The 27,414-nt window shown below is 46.7% G+C and overlaps 2 protein-coding genes across 5 annotated transcripts; one reads left to right on the top strand and one right to left on the bottom strand.

Moving 5' to 3' along the window:
• Positions 1 to 874: 874 nt before the first annotated feature.
• LOC123105290 (AP-1 complex subunit sigma-1) lies at positions 875 to 4,284 on the top strand. The gene is made up of 7 exons (XM_044527328.1): positions 875 to 1,142; positions 2,080 to 2,166; positions 2,948 to 3,039; positions 3,135 to 3,243; positions 3,360 to 3,395; positions 3,527 to 3,613; positions 3,909 to 4,284. The coding sequence occupies exons 1-7, from the start codon at positions 1,140 to 1,142 to the stop codon at positions 3,978 to 3,980; spliced, it is 486 nt and encodes a 161-aa protein (XP_044383263.1). The 5' UTR covers positions 875 to 1,139; the 3' UTR covers positions 3,981 to 4,284.
• Positions 4,285 to 6,121: 1,837 nt separating this feature from the next.
• On the bottom strand, positions 6,122 to 26,721 carry LOC123105291 (uncharacterized). 4 transcript variants are annotated; one of them, XR_006450780.1, is made up of 6 exons: positions 25,937 to 26,721; positions 25,803 to 25,824; positions 25,529 to 25,633; positions 25,381 to 25,448; positions 7,007 to 7,099; positions 6,122 to 6,477 (listed from the first exon to the last, which is right to left on the bottom strand). XR_006450780.1 is itself a non-coding variant. In XM_044527330.1 (6 exons), exons 3-6 carry the CDS (start codon positions 25,604 to 25,606, stop codon positions 6,313 to 6,315), a joined length of 378 nt encoding a protein of 125 aa, XP_044383265.1. In that variant the 5' UTR covers positions 25,607 to 25,633; positions 25,803 to 25,824; positions 25,937 to 26,721; the 3' UTR covers positions 6,122 to 6,312. The 4 variants fall into 4 exon arrangements, 2 of the variants coding, with proteins under 2 accessions (XP_044383265.1, XP_044383264.1); XM_044527330.1 differs by having other exon boundaries at positions 25,381 to 25,422; XR_006450779.1 differs by having other exon boundaries at positions 25,803 to 26,721.
• Between the last annotated feature and the right edge of the window lie 693 nt (positions 26,722 to 27,414).

The following is a 27,414-nucleotide window of genomic DNA, read 5'->3' as shown; positions in this document are numbered from 1 at the left end:
TTAGGCACTTTTTTTTGAAAGTGGATATTTTTCTCTCGGGCTCCATGGAGCCCTTTATTTCAAAACAGTCAAAAAAATAACTTTTTAAGTTTCAAAAGAATTAGAAAATACTAAAGTACTTATAGATGTATACTAGACATGTCTGAAATTTCATCATGAAATACGTTTTTATGTAGCATGTACAAGTACATGTGCTAGAAATACATGATTTTGTCATTTTTGTGAAGTTGTAGAGAAGTATTTCGTCATGAAACTTCGCAGACAAGTAGTATACATCCGTATGTATATGTGTATTTTAGACTTTTTCGAAACATAAATCCAAATTTGAAGTTTTCAAATAAAGGGCTCCATGGAGCTCGAGCTCCATTAGGCATTTCTGCTTTTGTTCTTCCTAAAAAACAAAAGTTGCCACAAGAGAGATGTTTCTCACGAAGAAATCCCCTAGCATTTGGCTATATTTTTTTTCTGAAGCTGCAACTTTCTACGTAAACAAGAAGTACCCTTTGCGTTGGAAAACCATTTTGCATCTCAAGTTGTAAGATTGTTTGCAATGGACAAGAAATGCATTGCATGTCAAATTCATTTTTTGGGTGTACGTGTGGAATTCGCATGCTTTTGACACCAAATTCATATGCTTTTGGTGTGGTGGGGCTTGTTTATAGTCGATCTACAAAGTTTCAATGTTAAATGTTCCCTTCTTTGAAAGATATAAAAAAATATTATGGATAACACGGATCTTGACGAAAACTAGATGGCTTAGATAGAATGTGTAGCTACATGAGATGGAGTATGGAAAGTCCACTCTCGAACACACACAAAGTTGGGTTTCAAATGAAAAAGAATACACACAAAGTTGGGTTTCAAATGCAGGAAGGACCCCAGAACAAGGCAAAACCAGCAAATAGACCGGTTTGGCTCAACACTGGTAGCAGATCGCGCACCCGACGCGACCCAGACCGCCCAGCCCAGACGCCGACCCACGCCGCTCGCGCTCCCGTCTCTCGGCGATCCTCCCTTCTCCGACGACCGGCTGCCACCCCTTCCGCCCTCGCCGCCAGATCCGCGCGGCCACGCCTACCCCACCTCGCTCTTCTTCTTAGGCCCCGGCAGATCTACGCGGGCGGCGACCGTCCCTAGCCATGGTGAGTTCCTCTTCCCCCCCTTCCTGTAGATCCCCTGGGCTACGCTAGAGGCCGTGGGATCTCGTTTCGGATCCGGATCTCGGAGAATAGGAGAGAGTACCCACCAGTTTGCTATCGATTTGGCATTAGCAAGCCAGGCACATCCGATTTAGCTGAATTTCTCGAGCTAGTGGATTTGCTCACAATCCCATTTCAAGGAGGAATTGCAGCCATTCATCACGATCTTTTCTGTTTCTGTACGGTATATGAATTGGGCAGCCATTGTCCACCGATTCTGCGCCTAGGCCAAACCCCCTTTCTGAACGCCACTTTGTTCTGTTGTAGTTTGGAGAAGTTTGTTGTCTGTAGAGTGTAGACTGAATCTCCTTTTAAATGCTACGTTTTTCAGTACCACATTGATGGCTGCTGGTGATCATATTTAAGGCACATTTCCATGTTTCCCAGCATATTATTCGAGCGTGGAACGATCATGTAGAAAATAAACTTCTTAATAAACTATTTCCTGTATCATGGTTTCAGAACACTAGGTTTTAGGATTTCAACGGAATTGACTGATAGGACAAACTCTTTAGTGATACAACCATGAATGGCCCTGTTATGTAGCTGTACCTGTCCTGTTAATGATTGTATATTTGGCGAGTGGGACATGCCCATCTGTTCCACTGGAAATCAACGAAAGTGTCGTCTTCTAAAAAATGTGATGCAGAATAAGTGTAGTCGATAATTTGTCAAGCTGAAGTGCACTTTTAAGATTTAATGAATTATATACATTATATTTAAATACATATAGCAGTGTTTCTCTGTCAACGTTGTTTGAAAAAACAAATATCTGTCTGTGTCTGTGCAACACAGGCAGTTGCTTGTTGCCACTAGCACTGGATCTTGTTTGGGATTCACTGTCGCTTAACTTTCCTTTTTTTTCTCTGCGTCTTCACAGATTAATTTCGTGCTCCTAATCAGCCGCCAGGGCAAGGTGAGGCTCACCAAGTGGTACTCGCCTTACACCCAGAAGGAGAGGACTAAGGTTAGCATCTTATACTGCTTTCTGTCAACAGCTTTTATGTCTGTCTGTTGCTAATTAAACAACTTGCAAGTTGATGCAAACTATATGTCAAAGCAGAGATTGCTGCTATGTGTGTTTGTGCTAGTGTATACTCCCTCCGTTCCTAAATATAGGTCTTTCTAGAGATTTCAATATGAACTACTCCCTCCGTCCCAAAATTCTTGTCTTAGATTCATCTAGATACGGATGTATCTAATACTAAAACGTGACTTGGTACATCCGTATTTAGACAAATCTAAGACAAGAATTTTGGGACGGAGGGAGTACATACGGTTGTATATAGACTATTTTAGAGTATAGGTTCACTCATTTTCCTCCATATGTAGTCCATATTGAAATCTCTAGAAAGACTTATATTTAGGAATGGAGGGAGTACTTATTATTATGAGTAGATGGTGGCAAATGCTTCTTCTAAGGATAAATTTCAGCTATTGTACTGTCCTTACGACCTGTTCCAGCCTCCGTCTTATGCTCGTATTTCTGTTGCTGCCCAGTGTTGATGATTTGTGATTCTAGCTCTTTAATGCTTTAATGCATGCTTTTGGTATTTTCCTGGCCTCTTGGGTGCCCATTCAATGTATTTGTTTTCTATGAAAGATGGCTAAGTATTATAGGTGCTCATACACCGACAACGGTTTTACATGTAATCCTCTGAAATTGCTGCTGCCGACTACATGATTTTTGTTGGCTAGGAGGATTGTACTAGTTAGCTAATTTTTCCACACCCTTCTCATTTGGAAAGGTCATCCGTGAGCTTAGTGGGCTCATTCTTACTCGAGGGCCAAAACTCTGCAACTTTGTTGAGTGGAGAGGTTACAAGGTTGTGTACAGAAGGTATGTTTTAGGAATAAGGAATGCCATTGAGTCTATTCTGTTTGCAAGATATGCTTGTTAGCTATTTATATATATCTGCTTATAATTATGTACAGGTATGCCAGCCTCTATTTCTGCATGTGTATCGATGCTGATGACAATGAGCTCGAAGTCCTTGAAATTATCCATCATTTTGTTGAGATACTGGACCGCTATTTCGGCAGTGTAAGTGCTTCCCTTTGATGTTTTTTATGGATTAGCATTATTTCTTGAATGTACCATTTTTTTTTTCTGGGTGAAATGTACTATTGTTTTGACTGTCTTTTTCGTAATTTCTTTAGGTATGCGAGCTGGATTTGATATTCAATTTCCACAAGGTAATCTCTTTCGCATATGTTGATGCTGAAGATCCAGGACTGGAGTTATATGATTTTTTTTCTTGGCCGAGTTATGCCATTTTTATGAGTCATCTACTCATTTTCATGACTACCAATGGTGAAATTTGCAGGCCTACTATGTACTGGATGAGATTCTCATTTCTGGTGAGCTTCAGGAATCTAGCAAGAAGAATGTTGCAAGACTTATTGCTGCACAGGTATCCTCACCACCGGCTAACATAAATTGTTCATTCATGTCTTGAGTCTTGACTGTACCTCACTTTTTCCCCTATGGTTCAGTAGAGTTCATTTCTTTGCTTAAATATTAGGATTAGCATCGTCTTCTAAAATCTATCCTGTTACCTCTTGAATGAGTTTGTGCTTCCAATAGTTTGTACAGATATAAAAACACGTGTACAATAGAAAATTGCAAAACTTGTGTTGGACTGCTCTCAAGAAGTCCTTAGTTTTTTTTTTTTTTTGTCTTAACAATTCGTGTCCCTACTTTCACAGGATTCGTTGGTAGAGGCTGCTAAAGAGGAAGCTGGCTCCATCAGTAACATCATTGCCCAGGCTACGAAGTAAAAGTCTGCGTCTTATGATCCCTGCCCCTCCGCTCTTCGGTTTATGTTTATGTTGGTAAATTTGATGTAATAGCTCCTTTGCTGTATCCATTTTCCCAAAGAAATATGACTTCCCGGCTTCAGGCCTGTTCAGAATGAGTGATATGTAACTACAATGCATGTGTTCCTTTGCAACTGAATTTGGAATCTTCCAAAGATAAAACTGTCATGGAGATTGTTCGCCAGTAGTCTGTTTAGTGGGTATCTAAGAAATATTTGTAAATTCTTGGTCGTAATTCGGCAGCGTGTTATCTTGTGTTTAATCAGACTGGTTGTTGTGGCCGTGCTCATGTTGTCCTTAGGAAATAAATAAAATAAATGGGTAGTACAACCACAACCCTAGCATCTTAGCTGTCTCTGCCTATATATACACCGGCCTTGCTTTCCTCCCTTCTTACGTAGTACGCACCAGGCTTGACAATATCCACGGGCTAAGGTCCAAGCCAGTTCCCTCTTCCTTGTTGATCTTTGGCTTTCTATGAGTGAGAACGATCAACTGTTGGATTTCCAACAAGATAACTTGCTTGGGGATGGAAGGTACCAGGATTCATGAGAACAAGCGCACACAGACATCACGCTGAGAGTTTTGGCCCTCTTGCGCATACCATTTACATGACACTCGTTTCATTCAAGCATAATGCATAGTTTTAGAAATGAAGTCATGCATCCAGTTGTGTGCACTACTGTAATTTCACTCTACGCAGAGTGTCCGGCTCTTCGCCGAGAACCAAAACACGGGCACTCGACAAAGCGGTGTAAGCCAAGAGTCATGCTCGGCAATAGATGCAGCACCACAAATACATGCATGTACTGAGACCCAGCAACCGCTCGGTGAAAGGAGGCAACACAACAATCGCTCTGTAGGCCGAGAACCAAACAGTGAACCCACGGTAAAGAGGTGCCACGTGGCATGTTTGGTAGTGGTTAACGGCTCGCTGACGGTGGGTAGGCTTTGTCGAGAGCCCGTGACTTGGCTCTTGGCAAAGCGCTGTTTCATTGCATGATTATTTTGGACTTCTTCGTCTGTGTGAGAGCTGGGTTTAGTCCCACCTCGCCTAAGCACGAGCGCCGCGAACGGTCTAAATAGTCAGGTAGTCCAGAAGCAATAAGCTTCGGTCTTCATTACACTTTTGTTAAGTATACTAGTTGACCCATTGCGCCAAATGACGCAGAGATCCGTTAAAGTCATGTTGTCGATGAAAATAGTTTTATTTTGCAAGGAACTATTTGATATTTATAATAGAATGCTAAAATATGGTTATCACGCTGCGAAATCGTTGTGCCAAATAGCGCAGAGACCTGCTGATTCCATGTTAGCGATGAAAAGAAACCCATGGTTTAGTTGATTTTGTTACGGGCAAGCACATATGACAACAAATTTAATCTCTCTTAGTTGGGGAAAACAGGGTCTTGTTGTCTACAATAGATGTATATACACATTTAAACTTGGTAGCATAGAGTTCTATTTGAAACAAAATCTATGTAACAAATCTAATCCCCTTTAGTATGAAACAATGGTATTATATTGTCTGTAATGAGATGTACATACACATTCTAATTTGGTAGTACAAAGTCCCATTCAAAATCATGCCGCTGGAAGTACATGGATATTTTTGAATCCATGTGCACATTGTAAAAAAACATGAATTAGTTGTTTTAGTTATGAGCATGCACATACGGTAAAAATAATGAGAATAATATACTTCTCAACATTTACACCTCGATGTAAAAACAAAGGCAGTATAATGTGTTGTTTTTTTGGATAACAGAACACCTGACCTAGTACATCTGAACGAGCACTACAAAGAGTCAATCTGCTCCCACTTTTATTCCCTATTCAAGGACACCATTTAATATGTTTTTTTTCACAACATTTAATATGGGTTATTAAGCCATGTCACTTCTTTACAAATGTATCCACAAAAGAAAAAACCCGAAGTTACACCATAGACCGACTCAACAATCAAAATAATATACTTCTCAACATCTACATCTTTATGTAAAAACAAAGGCAATATAATGTGTGTTTTCGGATAACAGAAACCTAGCCTACATCTGAATCTATGATCAGTACATGTATCCACTATGCAGAGAACAATTTTCTTTGCCAAGTAACTTGCATGAATCTTAGTAATTTCAATTCATTTTTGGAAGAACGACACTGGGAAAACTTTCCGATGAACAAAACGGAGTCCTCAAAGTGAGAAATAATCTGTCCAATCTACACGCAAGATTACAGTTTTGATCTAAACAGCTGAACCTGAATCAATAATATAAACCTAAATGCAAAGATTCTAGATGAAAAAAAGGCGTGCATATCTGAACGAAAATGGGATTCTTTGTAACTTCAAACCATCCTCGCATACTTTGGTTCGATACTCAGCCAATGGCAGACCCAAAGATTCTAAAAGGACATCCAGCATCATTCTGTAGGGGATTTTCACCGATGGTGGAGTAGCCTGTGGTTTTAAATGGATGCTATTAATTTGCAAAGTATGAAAAGAATGTAAGGCATAGCCTAAAATGGCATCAATTTATTTGACACCCAAAACATAAGAATAACAGAAGCCTATGGGTAAACCATGCCTGCTAGGCTGCTATAGAAAAAAAAATTGGCATAGCAAAGGCGCCCACAATAAATAGTCGACATTACTGAAGGCAACCATCGAAATTCTGTGAAGCAACAAATGTATTGTAGGAAATTATATCTAAAAAAAGGAATTCCAGTGCATATTAAGCAGTGATCAATTCAAGCTGTTCCATTCACAACAGTGTTTACAGGGAACATTAGAAATGAGGCAAACTGCATCTGTTGTTCATTGCCCAGGTCATAGCAACAGGAACTAATTTTGTTTGTTGTTACTGGATCTAATTCACGAAATGATCAATATTAACCAACATAACTTGTAACTAAGAGCATGCAGTAAGACAAGCCAAGCCTAAAGAAGTAAGATGTATAGTAAAAACCTTTTAATTGCAATAACCAACCTCAATAGACTGTTGTGTATCCTCAGACTCAGTGTAATACACTGCATCCGAGGGAAACTGGCTCTGCATTTCTTCTATGCTTGCCACTTCATTCTGCAGCAATTATTCAGAGTAGCATGAGTGTACACCAAAGAACTCGTTTTGTTTTTTGTTCACTTCTGCTTGGGTACCCCCCCCCCCCCCCCCCCCCGCCCCCTAAACACATCAATGGCTAAGATTAGCCCATCCCCTTCCTAATAAAGGATACGATGGTCATTTCTGAAAATACATCACCTGTGACGAGACCTCGGCCGAGCCAGCGGTATGACTGGGCCAGCCCAACAGGCCGCCACTTGCTATTTGAATGTGCAACTAAAAATCTTGAGAAAAAAGATAAGAACCAGGAATGTGCAACTAAAATTACAGGAGCTTACCAGTCGACTGCACCACTGCTAGTGATCTATAAAGCACGAAATATTCTATTACTTATTCTCTGTAGATCTTAAGGTCATCGCTGCTCTTTTTCGCGTCAACCACGTCGATGCAATTTATTATTCAAAAGGTTCAGGGTTCTCTGAAGCTACAATACCGAGAATACAATCAGGAGGCTGAAGCGCCAAGACCTGACACATCCTACGTGCAATATGGTATTTTTTAGATATTATTGAATACAAGGTTATGGAAAAAAAATGGGGCCATTCCAATGATGTTCGAATTATGAAAAAGTTTTTCGAAAATGGGGCCATTCCAGTTACAAACGCCGCCTCCCCGCCGGCCGTCCACGCACCCGACCCCTGCTTCTTCTCTCCCCCGCCACCGACTGCTTCTCCTTCACCCTGTCGCCACTCTCTTCTCTCTCCCTTTCGGCGACGATGTCGTCCAATGGCGCGGGCAGCGGTGGTCCGGTGGGCAGCGCCTGGGCGTCGAGCCTGGGCACGCCTGAGACGGAGGAGCTCATCCATTTCGGCCTCACGGTGCCGCCGGTCTGCCCTCTCCGAAAGGAGTTCAAAATCACCGCTGACGGGTACCCGACGAGAGGCCCTGGTTTTTGGGACGGCAAGAACTATGGGGCCATCATGGGCGAGCTCCGGCAGGCGGCTACGGGATCTTCGACGGTGTACATTCATAAAATTTACCCAACTTTTGCCAGCTAGTGGGCATGCCCATTGGATCACTCCATGCAAAAGTTGAACGAATTTGGAGACCGAACGCACGTTATGTCATGTCCGACCACTATTTTAGGGGTTTTTTGCCAAGAAAACCATAGAAAATGCATACGGTGTAAAAAAAATCATTGAAACTTGGCACCGATGCTTGCCATGGTGATTGTAGCGTGTGGAAAAACTTTGAGCCTGTTTGGTGGATGTGAGAAAAGAAGTTGTACCAAACGAACCCTTCCGTCCTAACCAAAATCCCTTCGTTCTACAGCAAGCCCTGTTGAAGAATTCATCCGATTAACCAGTTAACTTGCCGATTAATCCCTACTCATAGGTTCATCGAGTAGCCGATAAACCGAAAAATCGTCTGATTAATTAATTAAATGGCCGATTAACTTGCCGATTAATCCCCTACTCGCTAGCCAACCGAGCAGCTACCAGTTAACGATTTCCTCAACAATGACAGCAAGTATCGGTGTACATTCATAAAATTTACCCAACTTCTGCCAGCTAGTGGGCATACCCATTGGATCACTCCACGCAAAAATGGAACAAATTTGGAGACCGAACGCACGTTGCGTCATGTCCGACCACTATTTAGGATTTTTTTCCGCCGGGAAAAAGCAAGAAAATGCATACAGTGTCAAAATTCATTGAAATATGTTCTCGGGTTTGAAAAAAAACTTCACAGATTTTGTAAAATGGTTCTCGGGTCTGAAATATGTTCATTGATTTTGACCAATAAGTTTATGGATTTTGAAAAAGTTCATCAATCTTGAAAAAATATTCCCGGATTTGAAAAAGATAGTGGATTTTGAACAAAAAAAAATCAGATTTGGAAAAAGTTCATCAATTTCTAAGAAAAAATCACGGGTTTGAGAAAAGTTCACATATTCCTAAAAAATTAGGAATTAAAAAAAAGGTTCACTAAAATAGTTCCAAAAAACTGAAAAAAAATCATGTATTTGAAAAAAAAGTTCACTAGATGGTTAGCAAAAAAAAACTGAATAAAAGTTCACGGATTTGAAAAAAAATCGTGCAAGTTAAAAAAAGTTCATGCTTTTAATAAAAAAATAGAAAATGGTAAAATAAGAAAATAAAAAATAAAGCAAAAAAGTAAAAACTAAAGAAGAAACAAAATATATAATCAGAGCCTTCGTTTTAGTGTTACATAGTTGACGCACACAAAAAAGGAGGAAAAACAGTTTTTAGGCACCTAACGTGTGGTGGCCTAGTTGGTTGTTGTGCTAAGACGTGAACAGTGAGGTTGAAGTTTCGAATGCTGATAGCGCCAGTATCTCTGAGAGAGGAACACGACCACGAGCAAGCAGGTGCGCCCGTCGGGGCTCAAACTCAGACCGGAGACGAGATAAGAACTCATGAACCCTCTGAAACTCCAGATCAGACCAAGTAGTCTGACAGCAACGGCAGGTTCCACAAACGACTGTCCAAAGAGAGTCAAACTGGCGCCAGATGGCAGAGCACTGTGAGTAGAAGTCATCAACAGAGGAATCACCTTGCTGGAGGGCGTGCTCCTAACGCACCACAGAGAGGTAGAGAGCATCACCAGAGGGCTGATAGCGCTGACAGAGGTAAGACCACATCGCTGCAACGGTGCCAAGTCCCATGAACTCTGAAGCAAACTGAGGGAGGACACTCGCAGTAAGAACAACAGCAGCACGAGCATCATCATTGCACCACTGAGTGTAAGCAGACAGGTCATCCCGGTACACAGAAAGAGCATCTGAATAAGCGGATACCTGTTGATCATAAGCATCAACCCCAGCATCATCTAGGGCCTTGGCAGCATCCCGGTCAGCCTGAGAAGCATCAGCAGCAAGGACTGGCGGCACGGGTGGAATTGGGGCCACGGGCGCAACAGGACATGGCGGACAAGGGACCTTGCCAGACAGAACACCCCACAGAAGAAGTCCACGCATATGGATGCACATGAAGCCCACAAACTCAGCATAGTTGGTGCCATCGAAGATCATCGAGCAGCAAGGAACAGCCACATAGCCCGAAGATGACATACTGAGATATCCCTCTTTTTTTTGGTCAACGGAACCAGAACTGGATCGGGATCAGGGGACTCAGGCGCCCCCGATTTTGGATCGAGGGGAAGCCTGCGCGCAGAAGGCAAGCTCGCTCGAGGGGAAGTCTGCGCACAGAAGCGGGATCCCCCGAGCGGGAGCAGCCCAAGCGAAGCTCCCGAGCGGACGCAGCCAAGCCGGAGCGGGAGCAGCCCAAGCGGAGCTCCCGAGCGGACGCAGCCAAGTCGGAGCGGGAGCAGCCCCAAGCGAAGCGGCAACCAAGGCGGAGATCGGCCTGGGACGGCGGCGCATGGACGAGACTAGGAGACGAACCCGACGTGGCGTATGGAGAGAAGGGAGAGGAGGCAGGCCGTGAGCGACCACGCGCGCGCTCGGTGCAGCGGCTTGAAGAAGAGGAGGCAGACTGGGAGCGAAGCAGGGCCGGGGAGCGAGAAGGAAACGGCCGGAGACGGACAGCGACGGCCGGAGACTAGGTACGAGGCGCACGGAGTTGCATCGTGCGGGAGGAAGGGGCTAACCTAGCAGCTGATACCATGTTGGATAATCAGCAACTGTATTCTCAGGAAGGCCAAAGGCCAATACATATACAGGTGTGTAGTAAAGTGCAAGAGACCCTTTATACAATGGGGATAAACCGAAAAGGGCTATACACATCTAACAAGAAGTACGAACCTCAACCAGCGGCAACCATCAAGCAGAGGAGGTCCATCGGAACAGAGCATGGGGCTGCCGCATCTTGGCCACCATGCTGAACGAAATGGATAATTGACTGTAATGTGTATGATGAAACATTCAGAAAATTCTCACAACTTCCATCAATTTGGACACAACATTCAGAAATCTTTGCAAACCTTTTAGATTCTCACAACTTCCAAAAAATTCCTTGCAAATTACAGAAAAATTTCAAAATAAAAAAGGCAGACACATGAACAAAAGGGAGACAGATCTTGGACCAGCAGATTGGAGGAGGCCATGGCCTGTGTCGGGGGGTTGTCACGGCAGATGTCCTAGAGAAAGGACTTAGTCGTGGAGCCATCGCGACGGGTTAGCTTGAAGGGGTTAAAGCGGACACAAGGACGCAAGGGGAGTTTATACTAGTTCGGCCCCTTCAATGAAGGTAAAAGCCTACGTCTAGTTGTGATGGAATTGATGGGTGTTTCGATGACTAGGGAGCAAACAAGCTTCGCCTATGTCTCGAGTTGTCGTCTCCCTCTTGAACCGCCGCCGGGTCGCCCCCTTATATACACGGGTGACGCCTATCGGTTCAGAGAGTCCCAACACTGGTTCATACTCGTATCCGGGTTGGTCTCTCCTTGTTCCTAACTTATAGTACAAGTATATGTACAAACGCCGGTATACGGCTACAGGTTTTAAACCGACTACGGGCCCTAGGCCTTTACCCGCCTCTTTGGGCTTTAACACCTTTGAACTACTGATGAAGTTAATCCGGCCCAGGTAGGCCGGTTTACGCCCAGTAGTAATATCCCCAACATTAGGCCCCAGATTGATTTGAACAGGTTCATGTCAATCCTTAGCAAAAAATCTTCGTCTTCAACATCTTCTTGTAGTTGTTGAACCGATGTGATGTCATCTTCTCTGTTTGCTGTAAACCGGCGTGACGTCATCTGTCATAAAGAAAAACATCCATGATATCTTCTTGTTTAATAGATTCGCAATGACCGAGGTGACAGCTCCACTTCCAAAATCTGCGGTCCCTTGATTCACGCGCCTGACACATGTCCTTTGCCTTATAAATAGATCCGAAGGGTCATTTCCTTTCTCCCCTTTGTACCCTTCCTCTTCGTCTTCTTCGCGTCGCCAGTCTCAGAGCTCCACTGCCGCCGTCGTCTTCTGCATCATCTTTGGCCGCTGCATCAACCTGAACGCACCAGAAAACCGCGGCGACCTTTCGCGTCTTCCTCAGCTCTGGTAGGTCTTCTGCTCTTCTCAACATAGATCTGATCTAGGGCTTCGTGTTCTTGCGGTGTTCATCATCTGTTCATACTCTAGCTCCTGGATGCACATGTGAACCCTTGCTTTGTGTAGCGGTAACTTTTAGTATCCGCCGTTAGTTTCCTGCCCAAAACCGTAGATCTCACATATACTTCTGCCCATTGATTCAATACTATTCTGCTTTGATCTTCGACTATTTTTCTTATTTTCTGAACTTGCTTCAGATCCAACGCCGTAACAAGACCTTGTGAAACCTGTTTCTGCATACTTAACCATCCACAATCTCAATTGCTTCAATGTTTAGATCAGGCGGTTTAACCTGATACAAAATTTTCCAAACCGGTATATGCCATTAGTCCCCTTGTTGAACCGCCATATGTTGTTGCTTCATAAAACTCCGGTTTAGATAGATCTGCTTCTGGTTTAACGTTGCACATATCAATGTACCTTGTAGATTTCATCATGGCCAAGCAAGTGTATGAGTGCAACTGGGTCCCTTCTCGCGTCACAGAGGATCAACTGGACGATTTAGTCCTGATTGGCGCCTTGGGCAGCAAAGACACCATCCATTGGAGGGCTCCTGGCAAAGAATGCCCCCCCACACCTCGAGAAGGAGAGGTTGTTGTCTTCGTAGACCACTTAGCCCGGGGTTTTAAACCGCCCGGTTCTAAATTTTACCGGGATGTTCTAGCTGATTTCCAACTCCATCCGCAAGACACTGGCCCCAACTCTGTTACAAATATGTGCCACTTCCAAGTGCTCTGTGAGGTGTTCTTTCAAGAGGAGCCCACAGTGGAATTATTCAGAGATCTTTTCCATCTAAACCGCCGTACTGAGTTTACTGATGGCTCTAATACGGAGTTGGGTGGCATGGCGATTCAAAAAAGGAAAGAGGTCACATACCCTCACGCCAAGCTGCACAGTCACCCCAAGGAGTGGAATCAGACATGGTTCTACTGCAAAGACACCTCCCCTGCTGGTGAGAATCCCTTGCCTGGTTTTCGTCCGGAGCGGCTCAGCAATACCCATCCTTTTCCTCAACGATTGACTGCCCAGGAGAGAAGCAAATATGCTCCCCAGCTGTCAAAGCTCAGAGCCTTTATGGCCAACGGTTTAACAGGGGTTGACCTTGCTCGCTGTTGGATATCATGGAGCATACTGCCCCTTAGTCAGCGCTCCGGTTTGATGTGCGAATATACTGATAGTGTGGATGACCCACTGCGACATTCAAGACTCCAGCTGTCCGGTGAAGAAATCACGGAGGCTGTGCGTAAGATACTGAATGAACCGGAGCACATCTGCGCTAGAACCGGCCTGCTTCCCTTCTGCGCCACCAACAAACCGCCAGCTGTAAGACTTTGATTTTTCTCTTTGCTGAATCTGTTATCGATATGTCTGGCCATTGTTTCTAATATCAGTGTCTGCATAATCAGGGTGATGATCCGTTTTGGAGCAAAAAGCTGCCGCAGGAGAAACCAGAGAAAACAGATAAACCGGAAAGAGCAACCCGGCAAAAAACTAAAGCTGTGAAGAAGACTGCCCACCGGAAAAGAACCACTGCATCTTCTAATCCGGCCCCTGATGACGAGGTGGATAATCCGGACTTTGAGGTAGAGCTTGACTCACTTGGTTTATTTTTCATGCATCTTATTGATGATGATATTTGTCAGGATGATGCCGAAGCCAGCCATGCGGATGTTGCAGAGGTAATTATTCTCTCTTCCGATTCAGAAACTTTGCCTTCACAAAAAATCCGTCAGGCAAACCGGAAAGTTAAATTTTCTCATCCTCTTGCTTATTTGGATCCTAAACTTCTTATGAAGACTCAACAACACGAAGCTCGCCGCACCACCCGGCACAGCGGCCAGGTAGTTACCTCTGCCGGTTTACCGAACAGTCCGGTTCGGAAACGTCATTCCGAGGTCTCTAATTCGCTTGTCAGTACTTGTCCTAAAGCGGGCTGCTTTCGTCAACCTCTTAATCCGTCTGACTCCGATTATCAGGCTATTTCCCACTCATCTTCTGGCGAGTCGTCGGCTACTCAGCTCCCACCGCTCAAAACGGTGCTTGGGTAAGCTATATTTATTGTGATGTTTGCAGTATATTGCCTTAGAACATATGCTGTATTTAATTTTGTTATTTTTCTCAGGGCCAAACCTAGGCCGAGCAAGAAGGCCCGCCTGGATAAAGCGGCCGAAGAAGATGTCATTCTTGAACCAGGCACAACACCCAATCTTGAAGCGGCTATTCCTGAGGATATTCCCAATGATCCACCGCAGCCAGATGATGATCTTACTGCTGAGGAAAGACCTACTGATACCTCAGGTCCTATCCATCAGCCCACAGGTTCCCTCCGGGTTGAAAGCTCCACCGGTCTCGCGAAACCTACTGACAAGCCAACAGCTCCAGTGCAAACCGGCGGTACGAATGATGATGAAGTTGTCATTACTGGCACTGGCCATACTGAGCCAAGCAACCCTGTCGCTTTATCCAAACATTCTGCCAAGGAGGAATTAGCTGCTTTTGGCAAAGGCAAGTGGAATGCTGATCTGACGGCTTACGCTGCTCTGAACGCCCGAGATATCCATTCCGGCTATCTGAACCGGCTGTATACCAGCCGTGACTATGAAGTCGGTCTGGTTAATATGATGAAGGATAAATATGAGGTAACTTCCATATGCTCCTTCTTGCTTGTATGCTTTCATTCTTGTTGACTCTCCTAGCCCCTAAGGGCCGATTTGAAATATTCTTTCAAACCGGGACTTAATAATATGAATCTTGATGCTTTGAAATTTGCTGATGTAGTCCCCAAGGGCCGGTTCAACTTAGCGTAGTTAAACCGGTACTTTAAGTAAATGAAACTGCCGCATCAGAATACATATGATCAAATAGCCATTAGCCCCCAAGTGCCAAGTTGAATACTTGTATTGAGCTTGGGACTTTGTAAACAATTGAAAGATGAAGATCGAATATGCATTAGCCCCCAAGTGCCAAGTTGAATACTTGTATTGAGCTTGGGACTTTGTAAACCATTGAAAGATGAAGATCGAATATGCATTAGCCCCCAAGTGTTAAGCACATAACTTGTTATGTGGTTGGCACTTGAATCCTTCTACCGATTTGTTGAAACATATATCTGTCTGCCTGCAGGCGGAGCTGAAGGCGAAAGAAAACCAAGTCGTCGATCTTCAAGAAAACTTGAAAACCCAACAAGCTGAAACCTCCAAAGCAAAAGAGGAATTGGCCAGTGCCTTAAGCGCCATGGAACAACTTAAGGAGAACTTCAAGAAGAAACGGGCGGATTGGGCCACTGAAAAGTCCGCTTTGACCAAACGAGCAGAGGATGCCGAGGCTGCATTAAAACCAGTGACAGATGAACTGACCAGCATAAAGCGGCACGTTCATGCCATGACCACTGCTATCTTTGGTAAGCCATCTTGCCTTCTGAATTGGTTCTGCCTTCTTTACAGGGTCGCCGGTTTATTAACCCTTTATGGTATTTCAGGGACACGCATTGGTCACTTGGGGTCAGATGTGCGGAGGAAACTGAAAGCCGCCTATACCTTAGTTGAACAATTGTACACTGGTGCCCAGCGGATCATCTGCACCGCATCTCATAACAAACCGGCGCCCAATTTGATTCAAGATACTCTGATGAAACTGTCAGTGCTTCCTGCCCGGGTTGAAGAGCTGAAGAAATCTGCTGCTCGAACCGGTGCAATCAATGCTTTAATCCGGGCAAAAGCCTGGGTGCCGGATTTTGATCCTATTGAAGCGGCTCAGGGTTATCCCAGCTTGAAGGAAGACGGGTCAGAATTTGGTGAAGCGGATTTGCGAGCCATAAACCGGGAGGTACGTCCGCTAGCTTGTCAACTGGCTGAGGAGGCAGATTTGTCTCATTATCAAGCCAAATATGACAGCCAGAACAAGCGAATAGCTGCACCAATCCATGAATCGGAAAACCTGATCCCTCCAATCCGTAAGCATACTTACGCTCCCGATATTGATCCGTCTTCGCTAATCCATGACGAAGCTGTTTTTCAAGCATTAATGGGAATCGACTGGACAACTGTGGATTTCCAGCCACTGGGTAGAGAAACGGAAGCTGAAGCGGCGCAGGATGACCCACAACCATCAGGCCAGGCTGGTGGCCAATCTTAAACCGGAAGCCGGTTTTAAAACTGTCTCTCCTTTGTGAAAAACAATTATGTTATTATGGGCACCATGTTGCCTTGTAATAGGCTAGCTGATACCTTTGACGTTGATATGCCTTCGTGCATAACGTGTTCTTCCTGTGGTAATGAACTTTCCAAAATACTTTCTGAAATAAGAAATTCGTTAAGTGCCACCGCGGTTGTACCGTCAGGCGGAATATGATGTCTGTACGTATAAAGTCAAAACATCCAAAACAAAAATTTTAAGTATATATGATCAAAAAAATTTGCGATACATAATACCTGCCACCGTTGAGTGTGAAGTTGGCTTGGCCAACCTTGAAGCGGAGTTTTGTAAACCCACACTGTTGGAGGAAATAACGACTCCTGTATATATGTATAATCAAATATGAAATATATCATACCTGTGACATTGAATCACATCGTTGGTTTTACCAACTTTTTGTAGTAAGGGTGATAACCCAAAATTTGAGTACTGATAATTCCTTCCATATTGTGCCGGTTTATAATAAAACCGTGCCGGGTTGTGATAAACACCGTGTTACTCCGTAAGAGGATGTTAACAACAAGGATCAAACCGGGCAAATAGTCTCCGGATTGACGTGAACTGTGTTCCGTCAATTGATTGGTTAAAAAACTTTGCTAGTTTAAAGAACACAATAAAAAGCAAAAAAAACCCTTCAAAGAAAAGTATGAAGCAAAAGCAACGACAAAAACGTTTGCCAAAAAAGATTTATTTAAGGTGATCAAATGGCGTAACCATGGTCAAACACGACCAAGCTCCCGTTAGGTGTAACTATGGTTCTAGTTAGCCAGGTCCCCAAGTGATTCTTGTGGCATTTATGCCGACCAAATGGCGTGGTCATGGTTCGGGTTCGACCAAGCCCCCAAGTGATTCTGTGGCCTTAGGCCGATCAAGAGGCGTGACTGGTTCAGACATGACCAAGTCCCCAAGTGATCTGGTGGCTTTCGCCTATCAAGAGGCATGGTATTGGTTCGGACACGACCAATCCTCCAAGTGATATAACACGATGCTTTTAGCAAAGCGAACTCAAGGGGTAAACCGGAGGCCGCTTTAGAGCAACTCCGTGTAACCTCACATGATGTAAAAGAACAGATACCCCGCTTTAGCTGAGGTTCCGGTTTATTATCATAATATATACATTGTCATAATATGTACATAAGTATGGCCAATGGCTCAGGTATAGTAAGGCCGAAGATGAGCTATATTCCATGGCCTGCTAGTCTCCTCCTCTGATGTACGTGAGTCCTTATGCTCTCGAATATCAATCAGATAGTACGACCCGTTGTGCAGATTCTTGCTGACCACGAAAGGCCCCTCCCAAGGTGGGGATAGCTTATGCATACCAGTCTGATCTTGGATGAGCCGAAGCACCAAATCTCCTTCCTGAAAGGCTCTGGTTCTGACTCGGCGACTATGATAACGACGAAGATCCTGCTGGTAAATCGCCGATCGGGCGGCTGCGATGTCACGCTCTTCATCCAACCGGTCCAAGGCATCTTGCCGTGCTGTCTCGTTGTCCGCTTCAATATAAGCCGTGACACGAGGTGAATCATGACGGATATCACTGGGGAGAACCGCCTCCGCTCCATAAACCATGAAGAACGGTGTGTATCCTGTTGATCTGTTGGGTGTTGTATTGATGCTCCATAACACAGATGGTAATTCTTCTACCCAACAACCCGGCGTTCTCTGCAAAGGAACCATGAGCCGGGGCTTGATGCCTCTCAAGATCTCTTGATTAGCTCTTTCTGCTTGACCATTGGACTGTGGATGTGCCACCGATGAAACGTCGAGCCGGATGTGCTCCCGTTCGCAGAACTCCTTCATAGCACCTTTGGACAAATTGGTACCGTTATCTGTGATAATACTGTGCGGAAATCCAAACCGGAAAATCACCTTTTTGATGAACTGAACCGCCGTGGCCGCATCACATTTGCTAACAGGTTCTGCCTCCACCCACTTTGTAAACTTGTCCACCGCCACCAGGAGGTGGGTCTTCTTATCTTTGGACCTTTTGAAAGGCCCAACCATATCCAGCCCCCAAGTCGCAAACGGCCAAGTAATTGGAATCATCCTCAATTCTTGAGCCGGTACATGAGCACGTCTTGAAAACCTTTGGCAACCATCACATCGTCTGACCAGATCCTTCGCATCAGCATGAGCAGTTAACCAATAGAAACCATGGCGAAACGCTTTAGCCACCAGAGACTTTGAACCGGCATGGTGACCACAATCTCCTTCGTGGATCTCACGCAAAATTTCACGGCCTTCTTCAGGAGACACGCAACGTTGAAAAGCTCCTGACACACTGCAATGATGCAACTCACCGTTGATGATAGCCATGGACTTGGATCGCCGGATTATCTGCCGGGCCAGAATCTCATCTTCTGGCAACTCGCCCCGGTTCTTGTACGCCAGGTAAGGAAGCGTCCAATCCGGAATAACATGAAGAACTGCCACCAATTGAGCCTCCGGATCAGGAATAGCCAAATCCTCTTCACCAGGGATCTTTACCGACGGATTGTGCAGCACATCCAGAAAAACATTGGGCGGGACCGGTTTGCGCTGAGAGCCCAGCCGGCTTAAAGCGTCCGCCGCTTCATTTTTCTGCCGGTCCACGTGGTCCACCTGATAGCCTCGGAAATAACCTGCAACAATATCCACCTCCCGACGATATGCTGCCATGAGTGGGTCCTTGGAATCCCAAGTGCCAGACACTTGCTGAGCCACAAGGTCCGAGTCACCGAAGCACTTAACTCGACTTAGATTCATCTCTTTAGCCATCCGGAGACCATGGAGCAAGGCTTCATACTCAGCTGCATTGTTAGTACAAGGGAACATTAAACGGAGAACATAACAAAACTTATCACCTCATGGGGAAGTTAATACGACTCCAGCCCCCGAGCCTTCCAACTGCCTGGATCCGTCAAAATGGATGGTCCAATACGTATGATCCGGCTTTTCTTCAGGTGCTTGCATTTCCGTCCAATCATTGATGAAATCAACAAGTGCTTGAGACTTAACCGCTGTTCGGGGCACATACTTCAAACCGTACGGTCCCAGCTCTATAGCCCACTTTGCAATCCGGCCAGTTGCTTCCCGGTTCTGGATGATATCCCCCAAAGGAGCAGAACTGACCACTGTAATTGGGTGCCCTTGGAAGTATTGCTTAAGCTTCCGGCTTGCCATAAAAACTCCGTACACCAGCTTCTGCCAATGCGGATACCTTTGCTTGGACTCAATGAGTACCTCGCTGATATAATAGACCGGACGTTGAACCGGATGCTCCTTACCTGTCTCCTTTCGCTCCACCACAATAGCCACGCTGACCGCACGAGCATTAGCAGCAACATATAGCAGTAACGGCTCCTTGTCAATGGGAGCGGCGAGCACAGGCGGATTGGCCAATTGCCGCTTTAAGTCCTCAAATGCTTCATCCGCAGCAGAACTCCAGATGAACTGATCCGTCTTCTTTAACATCTGATATAAAGGGATCGCCTTCTCCCCAAGGCGGCTGATAAACCGGCTTAACGCGGCAATCCGGCCTGCCAGGCGTTGAACATCATTGATACACTTCGGTTTAGCCAGGGAGGTGATGGCTGTGATCTTCTCCGGATTAGCCTCAATTCCCCTGTTGGACACCAGAAAACCCAATAACTTGCCCGCCGGTACACCAAAGACACACTTGTCCGGATTGAGCATCATCTTGTACGTCCTTAGGTTATCAAAGGTTTCCTTCAAATCGTCAATCAGAGTCTCCTTCTCCCTGGATTTAACTACGATATCATCCACGTAAGCATGTACATTACGGCCAATCTGCTTGTGAAGACAATTTTGTACACACCGTTGATAAGTTGCCTGGGCACTTTTGAGCCCAAAAGGCATAGACACATAGCAGAAGGCTCCAAAGGGAGTTATGAATGCCGTCTTCTCCTGGTCCTTAACTGCCATCTTGATCTGATGATAGCCAGAATATGCGTCCAAAAAACTTAAACGCTCACAACCCGCCGTAGCATCAATGATTTGATCAATACGGGGGAGGGCAAAAGGATCTGCTGGACAAGCCTTATTAAGATCTGTGTAATCTACACACATGCGCCAGGTGCCGTTTTTCTTAAGGACCAGCACCGGATTGGCAAGCCACTCAGGGTGAAAAACTTCAATAATAAAGCCAGCTGCTAAGAGCCTGGCTACCTCTTCTCCAATTGCCTTGCGTCTTTCTTCGTTAAACCGGCGGAGGAACTGTTTCACCGGTTTATATTTAGGATCCACATTAAGTGTGTGCTCAGCGAGTTGCCTCGGTACACCTGGCATGTCAGAGGGTTTCCATGCAAAAATGTCCCGATTCTCACGGATGAACTCGATGAGCGCGCTTTCCTATTTTGGATCCAAGTTGGCACTGATGTTGAACTGCTTGGACGAATCACCAGGTACGAAGTCAACCAGCTTAGTTTCTGCTGCCGATTTGAACTTCAGGGCCGGATCGTGCTCCGTAGTTGGCTTCTTCAACGGAGTCATGTCCGCCGGATCAACATTGTCTTTATAGTATTTCAACTCCTCGGTGGCACAAACCGACTCTGCATAAGCCGCATCTCCTTCCTCGCATTCCAAAGCGATTTTGCGGCTTCCGTGAACCGTTATTGTCCCCTTGTGACCCGGCATCTTGAGCTGCAAATACACATAACAGGGCCGAGCCATAAACTTGGCGTATGCCGGACGCCCAAACAGGGCATGATATGGACTTTGGATTTTCACCACTTCAAACGTTAATGTCTCCGACCTGGAATCATGATCATCCCCAAAGGCCACTTCAAGAGCTATCTTACCAACGGGATATGCTGATCTGCCAGGCACTACACCGTGGAATACTGTATTGGACGGTTTGAGATTCTTATCTGTTAGTCCCATACGACGGAAGGTCTCATAGTATAGGATGTTAATGCTGCTCCCTCCATCCATGAGCACCTTGGTGAACTTGTAACCTCCCACCTGAGGCGCCACCACCAGAGCCAACTGACCCGGATTATCGACCTGGAGTGGGTGATCCTCTCTGCTCCATATGATTGGCTGTTCAGACCAACGTAGATAACGGGGTGTGGCCGGTTCAACAGAGTTGACTGCCCGCCTCTGAACCTTCCGGTCTCGCTTGTCCAAGCTAGTGGTAAAGACATGGTACTGCCCACTACTCAACTGCTTTGGGTTGCTTTGGTAACCTGACTGTTGCTGCTGTTGGTTGTAACCACCCTGGTTGTTCTGACTATTTTGACCATTATGCCCGCCCGGATTACCATTAAATCCTGAACCGGAACTTCCTCCACCGTAACCCGGCCCGGATCCTGAGCCGCCGCCAGATCCGTGATCATACCGGAAATTATTAGAATTCTTGAACTCCTGCATAATAAAACAATCCTTCCAAAGGTGGTTTGCTGGCTCCTCCTTCGTCCCATGTTTTGGACAGGGCTGGTTTAGCAAATAGTTCAGGCGGTTTGGGTTGGGGTTGGGCGCTCCACTACGATTTTTCGGCCTGCCCTTGCGCCGCTGGCCATTGTCCTGTACGTTGGTATTAGCCACAAAATCCATGTTGCCATCCGCTTTACGCTTGCCTCCTCCGCCATTGCCTACCCAGTGATGCTGCTGACCTTTGGAGCTGCTGTTCTTCTTCCCCTTCCCTGTCTTGTCATCATCAGACTCGGGATCCTTGGTACTATCAGAATCAGCATATTTTACCAAAGCGGCCATGAGGGTTCCCATGTCGGTGCAATGACGCTTCATCCGTCCCAATTTCAACTTCAGGGGCCCAAACCGGCAGTTGCCTTCTAGGGTTAATACTGCGGTGTCAGCGTTGATGCGGTCTGAGGAGTGCAACACTTGTGAAACCCGGCGCACCCAATGAGTCGTTGACTCTCCTTCCTCCTGGACGCATGCAGCTAAGTCCACTATCGACATAGGCTGTTTACAGGTATCCTTGAAATTGTTGATAAACCGGGCTCGTAATTGGGCCCACGAGCTGATAGAATTAGCGGGCAAGCTTTTTAGCCAAGTACGGGACGTTCCTTCAAGCATCATGGTGTAGTATTTCGCACACGCCGTGTCATCCACATCAAGCATCTCCATGTCCATCTCATAGCTCTCTACCCATGTCTCTAGTGGTTGATCCGCCGTATAATTTGGTACCTTGCGTGGGCCTTTGAAATCCTTGGGCAGGCGCACGTTGCGTAAAGCGGGGACGAGGCAAGGCACCCCCAAAGAACTAGAAGTAACACCAGGTTCGATCGAAATGGTTGGACGAACCGGCGTGAGCTGCCGAGCCTGATGTTGTGCGGCTAACTCGGCCTCCCTGCGCGCTCGGGCCCGGTTCACCACTTCCTGAGCGTCATCAGCACCACCCGTCGGGTTGTTACCACGGGGTGCTCCACGTCGTTCATTACTCGACACTGCTGGTTCATCCATATGTCTGCTATAACTCCGGCTTGGACGGGGGGTCGAGTGGATCCGGTCGCGGCTGTACGAGTACGCTTCCTGTTGGGCCAAAGCTGTCCTCAGAAGTTCCTTGACCCGTCGCGTCTCTACTGCCTGTGGCGAGTCACCTTCAACTGGAATGGCCTCCAGCCGTGCAGCAGCGGCAACAAGGTTGTCCATTGGGTTGGAATAATGACCCGGAGGTGTTAAAGCATCCCGAGGTATAACGGTGTTTTGACGAGGCGGGTCCATCTGACGGGGCTGAACCGGCGCACCGGTCCCAGGGGCTTCTGCCTGGTTCCCCTCCAGCGGATTGTTGGCTCTTGGTCCTGGAGTGTTGAAAAGGTCCCTGGCCTCGAAAACCGGAGGTAAGCGGGATCGGTGCTTCCTCCTCATGACTTCATGCGACGCGCTCTGGTCCAACATAAGCCTGTAGGCCTGTGCATCTAAAGCGGCCCGCTCTGCGGCCATCCTGGTGTCCTCAGCCGCCAAATCCGTTTTGGCCTGGGTGATTTGTTCCTTTACCTTTGCAATCTCCGTGTTGTGAGCATCCTGATCTGGCGGATTAACTTCTGCCATAAGCACAGCCAACGCATCAAACAGTTCTGATAGAACCTGAGCCGGCGGGCGCACAGGGCCTCCTGCCCCGGCAGCCGTTGCCGCTGCTGAACCGGAGATCGCTGCCGCGGCTGTCGAAGAGTGAAGCGCTGCTTGTGTTCCGGTCATAAATATTCCAACCCGGTTAGGCAGATCAGAGGGGTCCGGAATACTGTCACCATCGGAACAGCTCTCAATCCGGCCATCTTGTAGCTGATAAAGAGATTCGGTTTCTCCGGTCGAAGAGTCGTCACCGGAACAAACGGTAGTTGCCCCGCGAAGCTCCGATACATCCTCATAACTCCCTCCATGGATCATTCCCACGAAGGCACGCTTCATGGCCGGTTTAACCCGGGCAGATCGCGCACGCTGAGCCGTCTCGACGAGGTCGGCGCAGATGTCCGGCTCAGGGCCCGGTTCACCGATCTTGCCAATGAAAATGTGAATGCTACCAAAGGGGACCCGGTACCCGTACTCAATTGAGCCGGCCTCGGGGCCCCAGCCTGCGTCGTCGATGTAGAGTTTGCCGCGACGACTTTTAGTCATCCGGCCTACAGCGTAGCCCTTGAGTCCTTCAAAGCGGCCCTCCAAGAACCGGAAACCATCGTGCGATAGCCCCACGGTGGGCGCCAACTGTCGTGGGTTTGTCACGGCAGATGTCCTAGAGAAAGGACTTAGTCGTGGAGCCATCGCGACGGGTTAGCTTGAAGGGGTTAAAGCGGACACAAGGACGCAAGAGAGTTTATACTAGTTCGGCCCCTTCGAGGAAGGTAAAGCCTACGTCTAGTTGTGATGGAATTGATGGGGTTTCGATGACTAGGGAGCAAACAAGCTTCGCCTATGTCTCGAGTTGTCTGTCTCCTCTTGAACCGCCGCCGGGTCGTCCCCTTATATACATGGGTGACGCCTGCCGGTTCAGAGAGTCCCAACACCGGTTCATACTCGTATCCGGGTTGGTCTCTCCTTGTTCCTAACTTATAGTACAAGTATATGTACAAACGCCGGTATACGGCTATAGGTTTTAAACCGACTACGGGCCCTAGGCCTTTACCTGCCTATTTGGGCTTTAACACCTTTGAACTACTGATGAAGTTAATCCGGCCCAGGTAGGCCGGTTTACGCCCAGTAGTAATATCCCCAACAGCCTGCGTCCTTCAGATCTTCACACTACTACAGAGCAAGACTATTAACACCCCTCATCACACAAGGTTAGCTGGTAAGTGTGTGCGATAATTGCCAAAACATGATCGTGTGCGATGAGATACGCTCGAGCCGCTGGAGTGTGAGGTGACTTGCATCACATATGGTTACACGGAATGAACCATTTGTGATGTGCATTGTTACATCCATCAAGCTTGCACAAGAAATAAGGATGTCAGCGGATGCATGTCCGCTGACCTGCTTATTCCTTGGAGCTGAACTTTGAGCCTATTTGCTTGAAGTTATATTGCGTGAGTTACAGTCAGTTAAAAAAAGTATCATAATATAAGAAATAGGACTGAGAGGCATATGAATTCTCTCAACAGCTTATCAAGAACTTTATATATCCCTAACAAAAAATTAGTGGATATCACCAAGAAGAAGCACAGTGTCTAACTGAACCATTCAGCCTCTTATTATTTTGAGCAAATAGGCTCACAAAAAGTAAGTGCAGTCATGGATGTCACTTGCCATCTATCAGCCTGCTTAAGTGAGTTCAGTTGTAGAGTGTTCCTTGTGGTTCAAAGAAGGCATGCAAACATCAAATGAGCCTAGTTTCCCAAACCAACTTCTATGTGACAACTAATTTCAGATAACCTTTCTAACATTTGGAGAAGGGACATATAGCTCAGGAGCACACCACGGATTCTTGTTCATTCAAATAAACGGCTTTTGCTGACTTCCTCTATTATAGTGTGATAGATAGATCATGTGCTAAGTGTTTTGAAAAGAGAAGTTACTTTGCCGTTGAAAGAATAAAAAATGAAGCACAAACCTTTCTCGCCGAGTCTGATGTGGTGAACTCCTTCCATAGATCCTACGGACAAAGATGAACACAAAGCTCTGTCGGTCCAGAAAACAGGCAGAGATCAATGTGAGTAATCCAAACCAAACCAAGAGCTCAGGCAACGGTGAGTACTCACCTTGATCTTGTCGAGCTTGCCCTTGTTCAGAACCTTGAAAACGGCGAACCCAGTGGGCGTCTCAAACAGCACCAACATCTCCACCTAAACTGCAACTCAACCCACCTGGATCGCAAGGACAGCCACACAACCAAATCAAAACAAAGACAAAAAAATTCACAAAACAAAGGAGGGTACCAGTGGCTGGGACGTTCCTTGTTCGTCCAGGTACACGGTACACCTCGGTCAAACTAACGAAACACGAGAGGAGTAAGCCACTGCCCAGCAAACTTACCTCGAGGGAGAGAGTAGAACAACTCCGTGCAAAGGTAAAAAAGATAAAACAAGAACAGAGTCAGTCATGAACAGAGCGTCAAGGAATCCATAGACCAGCATGGAAGAGACTTTCACACAAAAGAAATAACTCACCCACGTACATTTGCTTCCCACAATCCCTGCAAATTGAAGGAACACAAACAACAGAGGAAAATATGGGGAGAGGAGGAGAATGAGTAAGCCGAGCAAGCACCAGTGGCGAGGTTTGTAGGAGTCGAGATGAGAGAGGAGATGAAAGCCCCACTGTTCTTCCCCTGCTGCTCCTTGCGCCCCACGCCGGCCTCTTCTCCATCCCGCAATGTGTGCGGATCCTAGAGCTCGGGCCTCGTTGCTCCCCCACCGGTGGCCTCCCGGCCATCGCCTGCTCCTCCATCCCAGCGGGAAGACCCCGCCTCCTGTCGGCTTGTTGACGCCGTGCTCCCCGTCGGCTTCCTGCATGCAGGCTCACCAACGGGCGTCCCCTGGCTCGCGGTGGCGGCGGATCCTGACCTCTTGCGCGGCACCCCGGCAGTGGTATGACGCCGCAGACGAAGGCTTCCAAGTGGAGTGGAGGAGGGAGGTGTGCCGGGCGCGGCGGGGACGATTTTTATCTCCCGCTGGATGACCCGGTCAATATGCACGCGGAAGAAAACAAGCCCAGCTACCGTTGTGTGGGACCATCAGCCAACAAGGCCCACCCGTCATATTTCGCGGGGCGGGTTCATACGCGTCAGTCCATCCTCTATCTTCCTCTAGCCAATCGCAGACGAGACACAACCAGCGGGTTCATACGCGTCGGTCCATCCTCTATCTCCCTCTAGCCAATCGCAGACGAGACACAGTCAACAGATCCTCATCACACGAAAGTAAACAACCCAAGCGACGGATTTGTGGGACCAGGATTCATTGCGGACCACCAGTCATTGTGTGTAAAGGTAGCGGCAGGTGTGCAAGCGTCAGGCCATCTGCTCGGACTGCTCCCCCCAACAGTTGAAAATGCACCCACGACGCGCGGCGTGCGCGGAGAGGCTCGTCTGTGCACCCGATAAGCGCTCGCCCAGCCAATCACGTGAGAGGCCGAGCCCATAGGTCATGGTCCGCTATGAACTCACCGCACGGTCAAAACAATTCCAGCGAAGATCAAACGTCTACCAACGAAAGAAAGAGCAGTTTCACCAAGATCCAACGGCAAAATCAAAGCAAATCGAGGGACAACAGTGGAGACGAGTTGTCCAGCCTTCGCCTTGTACAATGGGAGGTGCTTAGGGAAGATGCTTAGAGAAATAAACCAGATTTTTCTTAAGCACCGGTGTTTATTTGTATAGGTAGACGGTTAACTAAGCATCTCTCCTATAGAAATAGGCACCGGTGCTTCAGAAAATCTCGGTTTATTTTTCTAAGCACCCCCCTAAGCATCTCTCATTGTACAAGGCCTTATAGGTTAGAATGGACTGTCACTATGAATCTTCACCTGTTCCGGGCAGAGTAGGTCCATAGTGACAGTCCACATTCCCCACGCAGACGAGGGAGGGACAGGCCCTACCACCGGGAGGAGGGGGGGGGGCGAAATTATCTCGGTGGCATGCCTGATC

This window comes from Triticum aestivum, chromosome 5A, assembly GCF_018294505.1.
Source record: "Triticum aestivum cultivar Chinese Spring chromosome 5A, IWGSC CS RefSeq v2.1, whole genome shotgun sequence".
Classification (NCBI taxonomy): domain Eukaryota; kingdom Viridiplantae; phylum Streptophyta; class Magnoliopsida; order Poales; family Poaceae; genus Triticum; species Triticum aestivum.
Note: the sequence above shows the minus strand (reverse complement) of the source record. Positions and strands in the feature narration are given on the sequence as shown.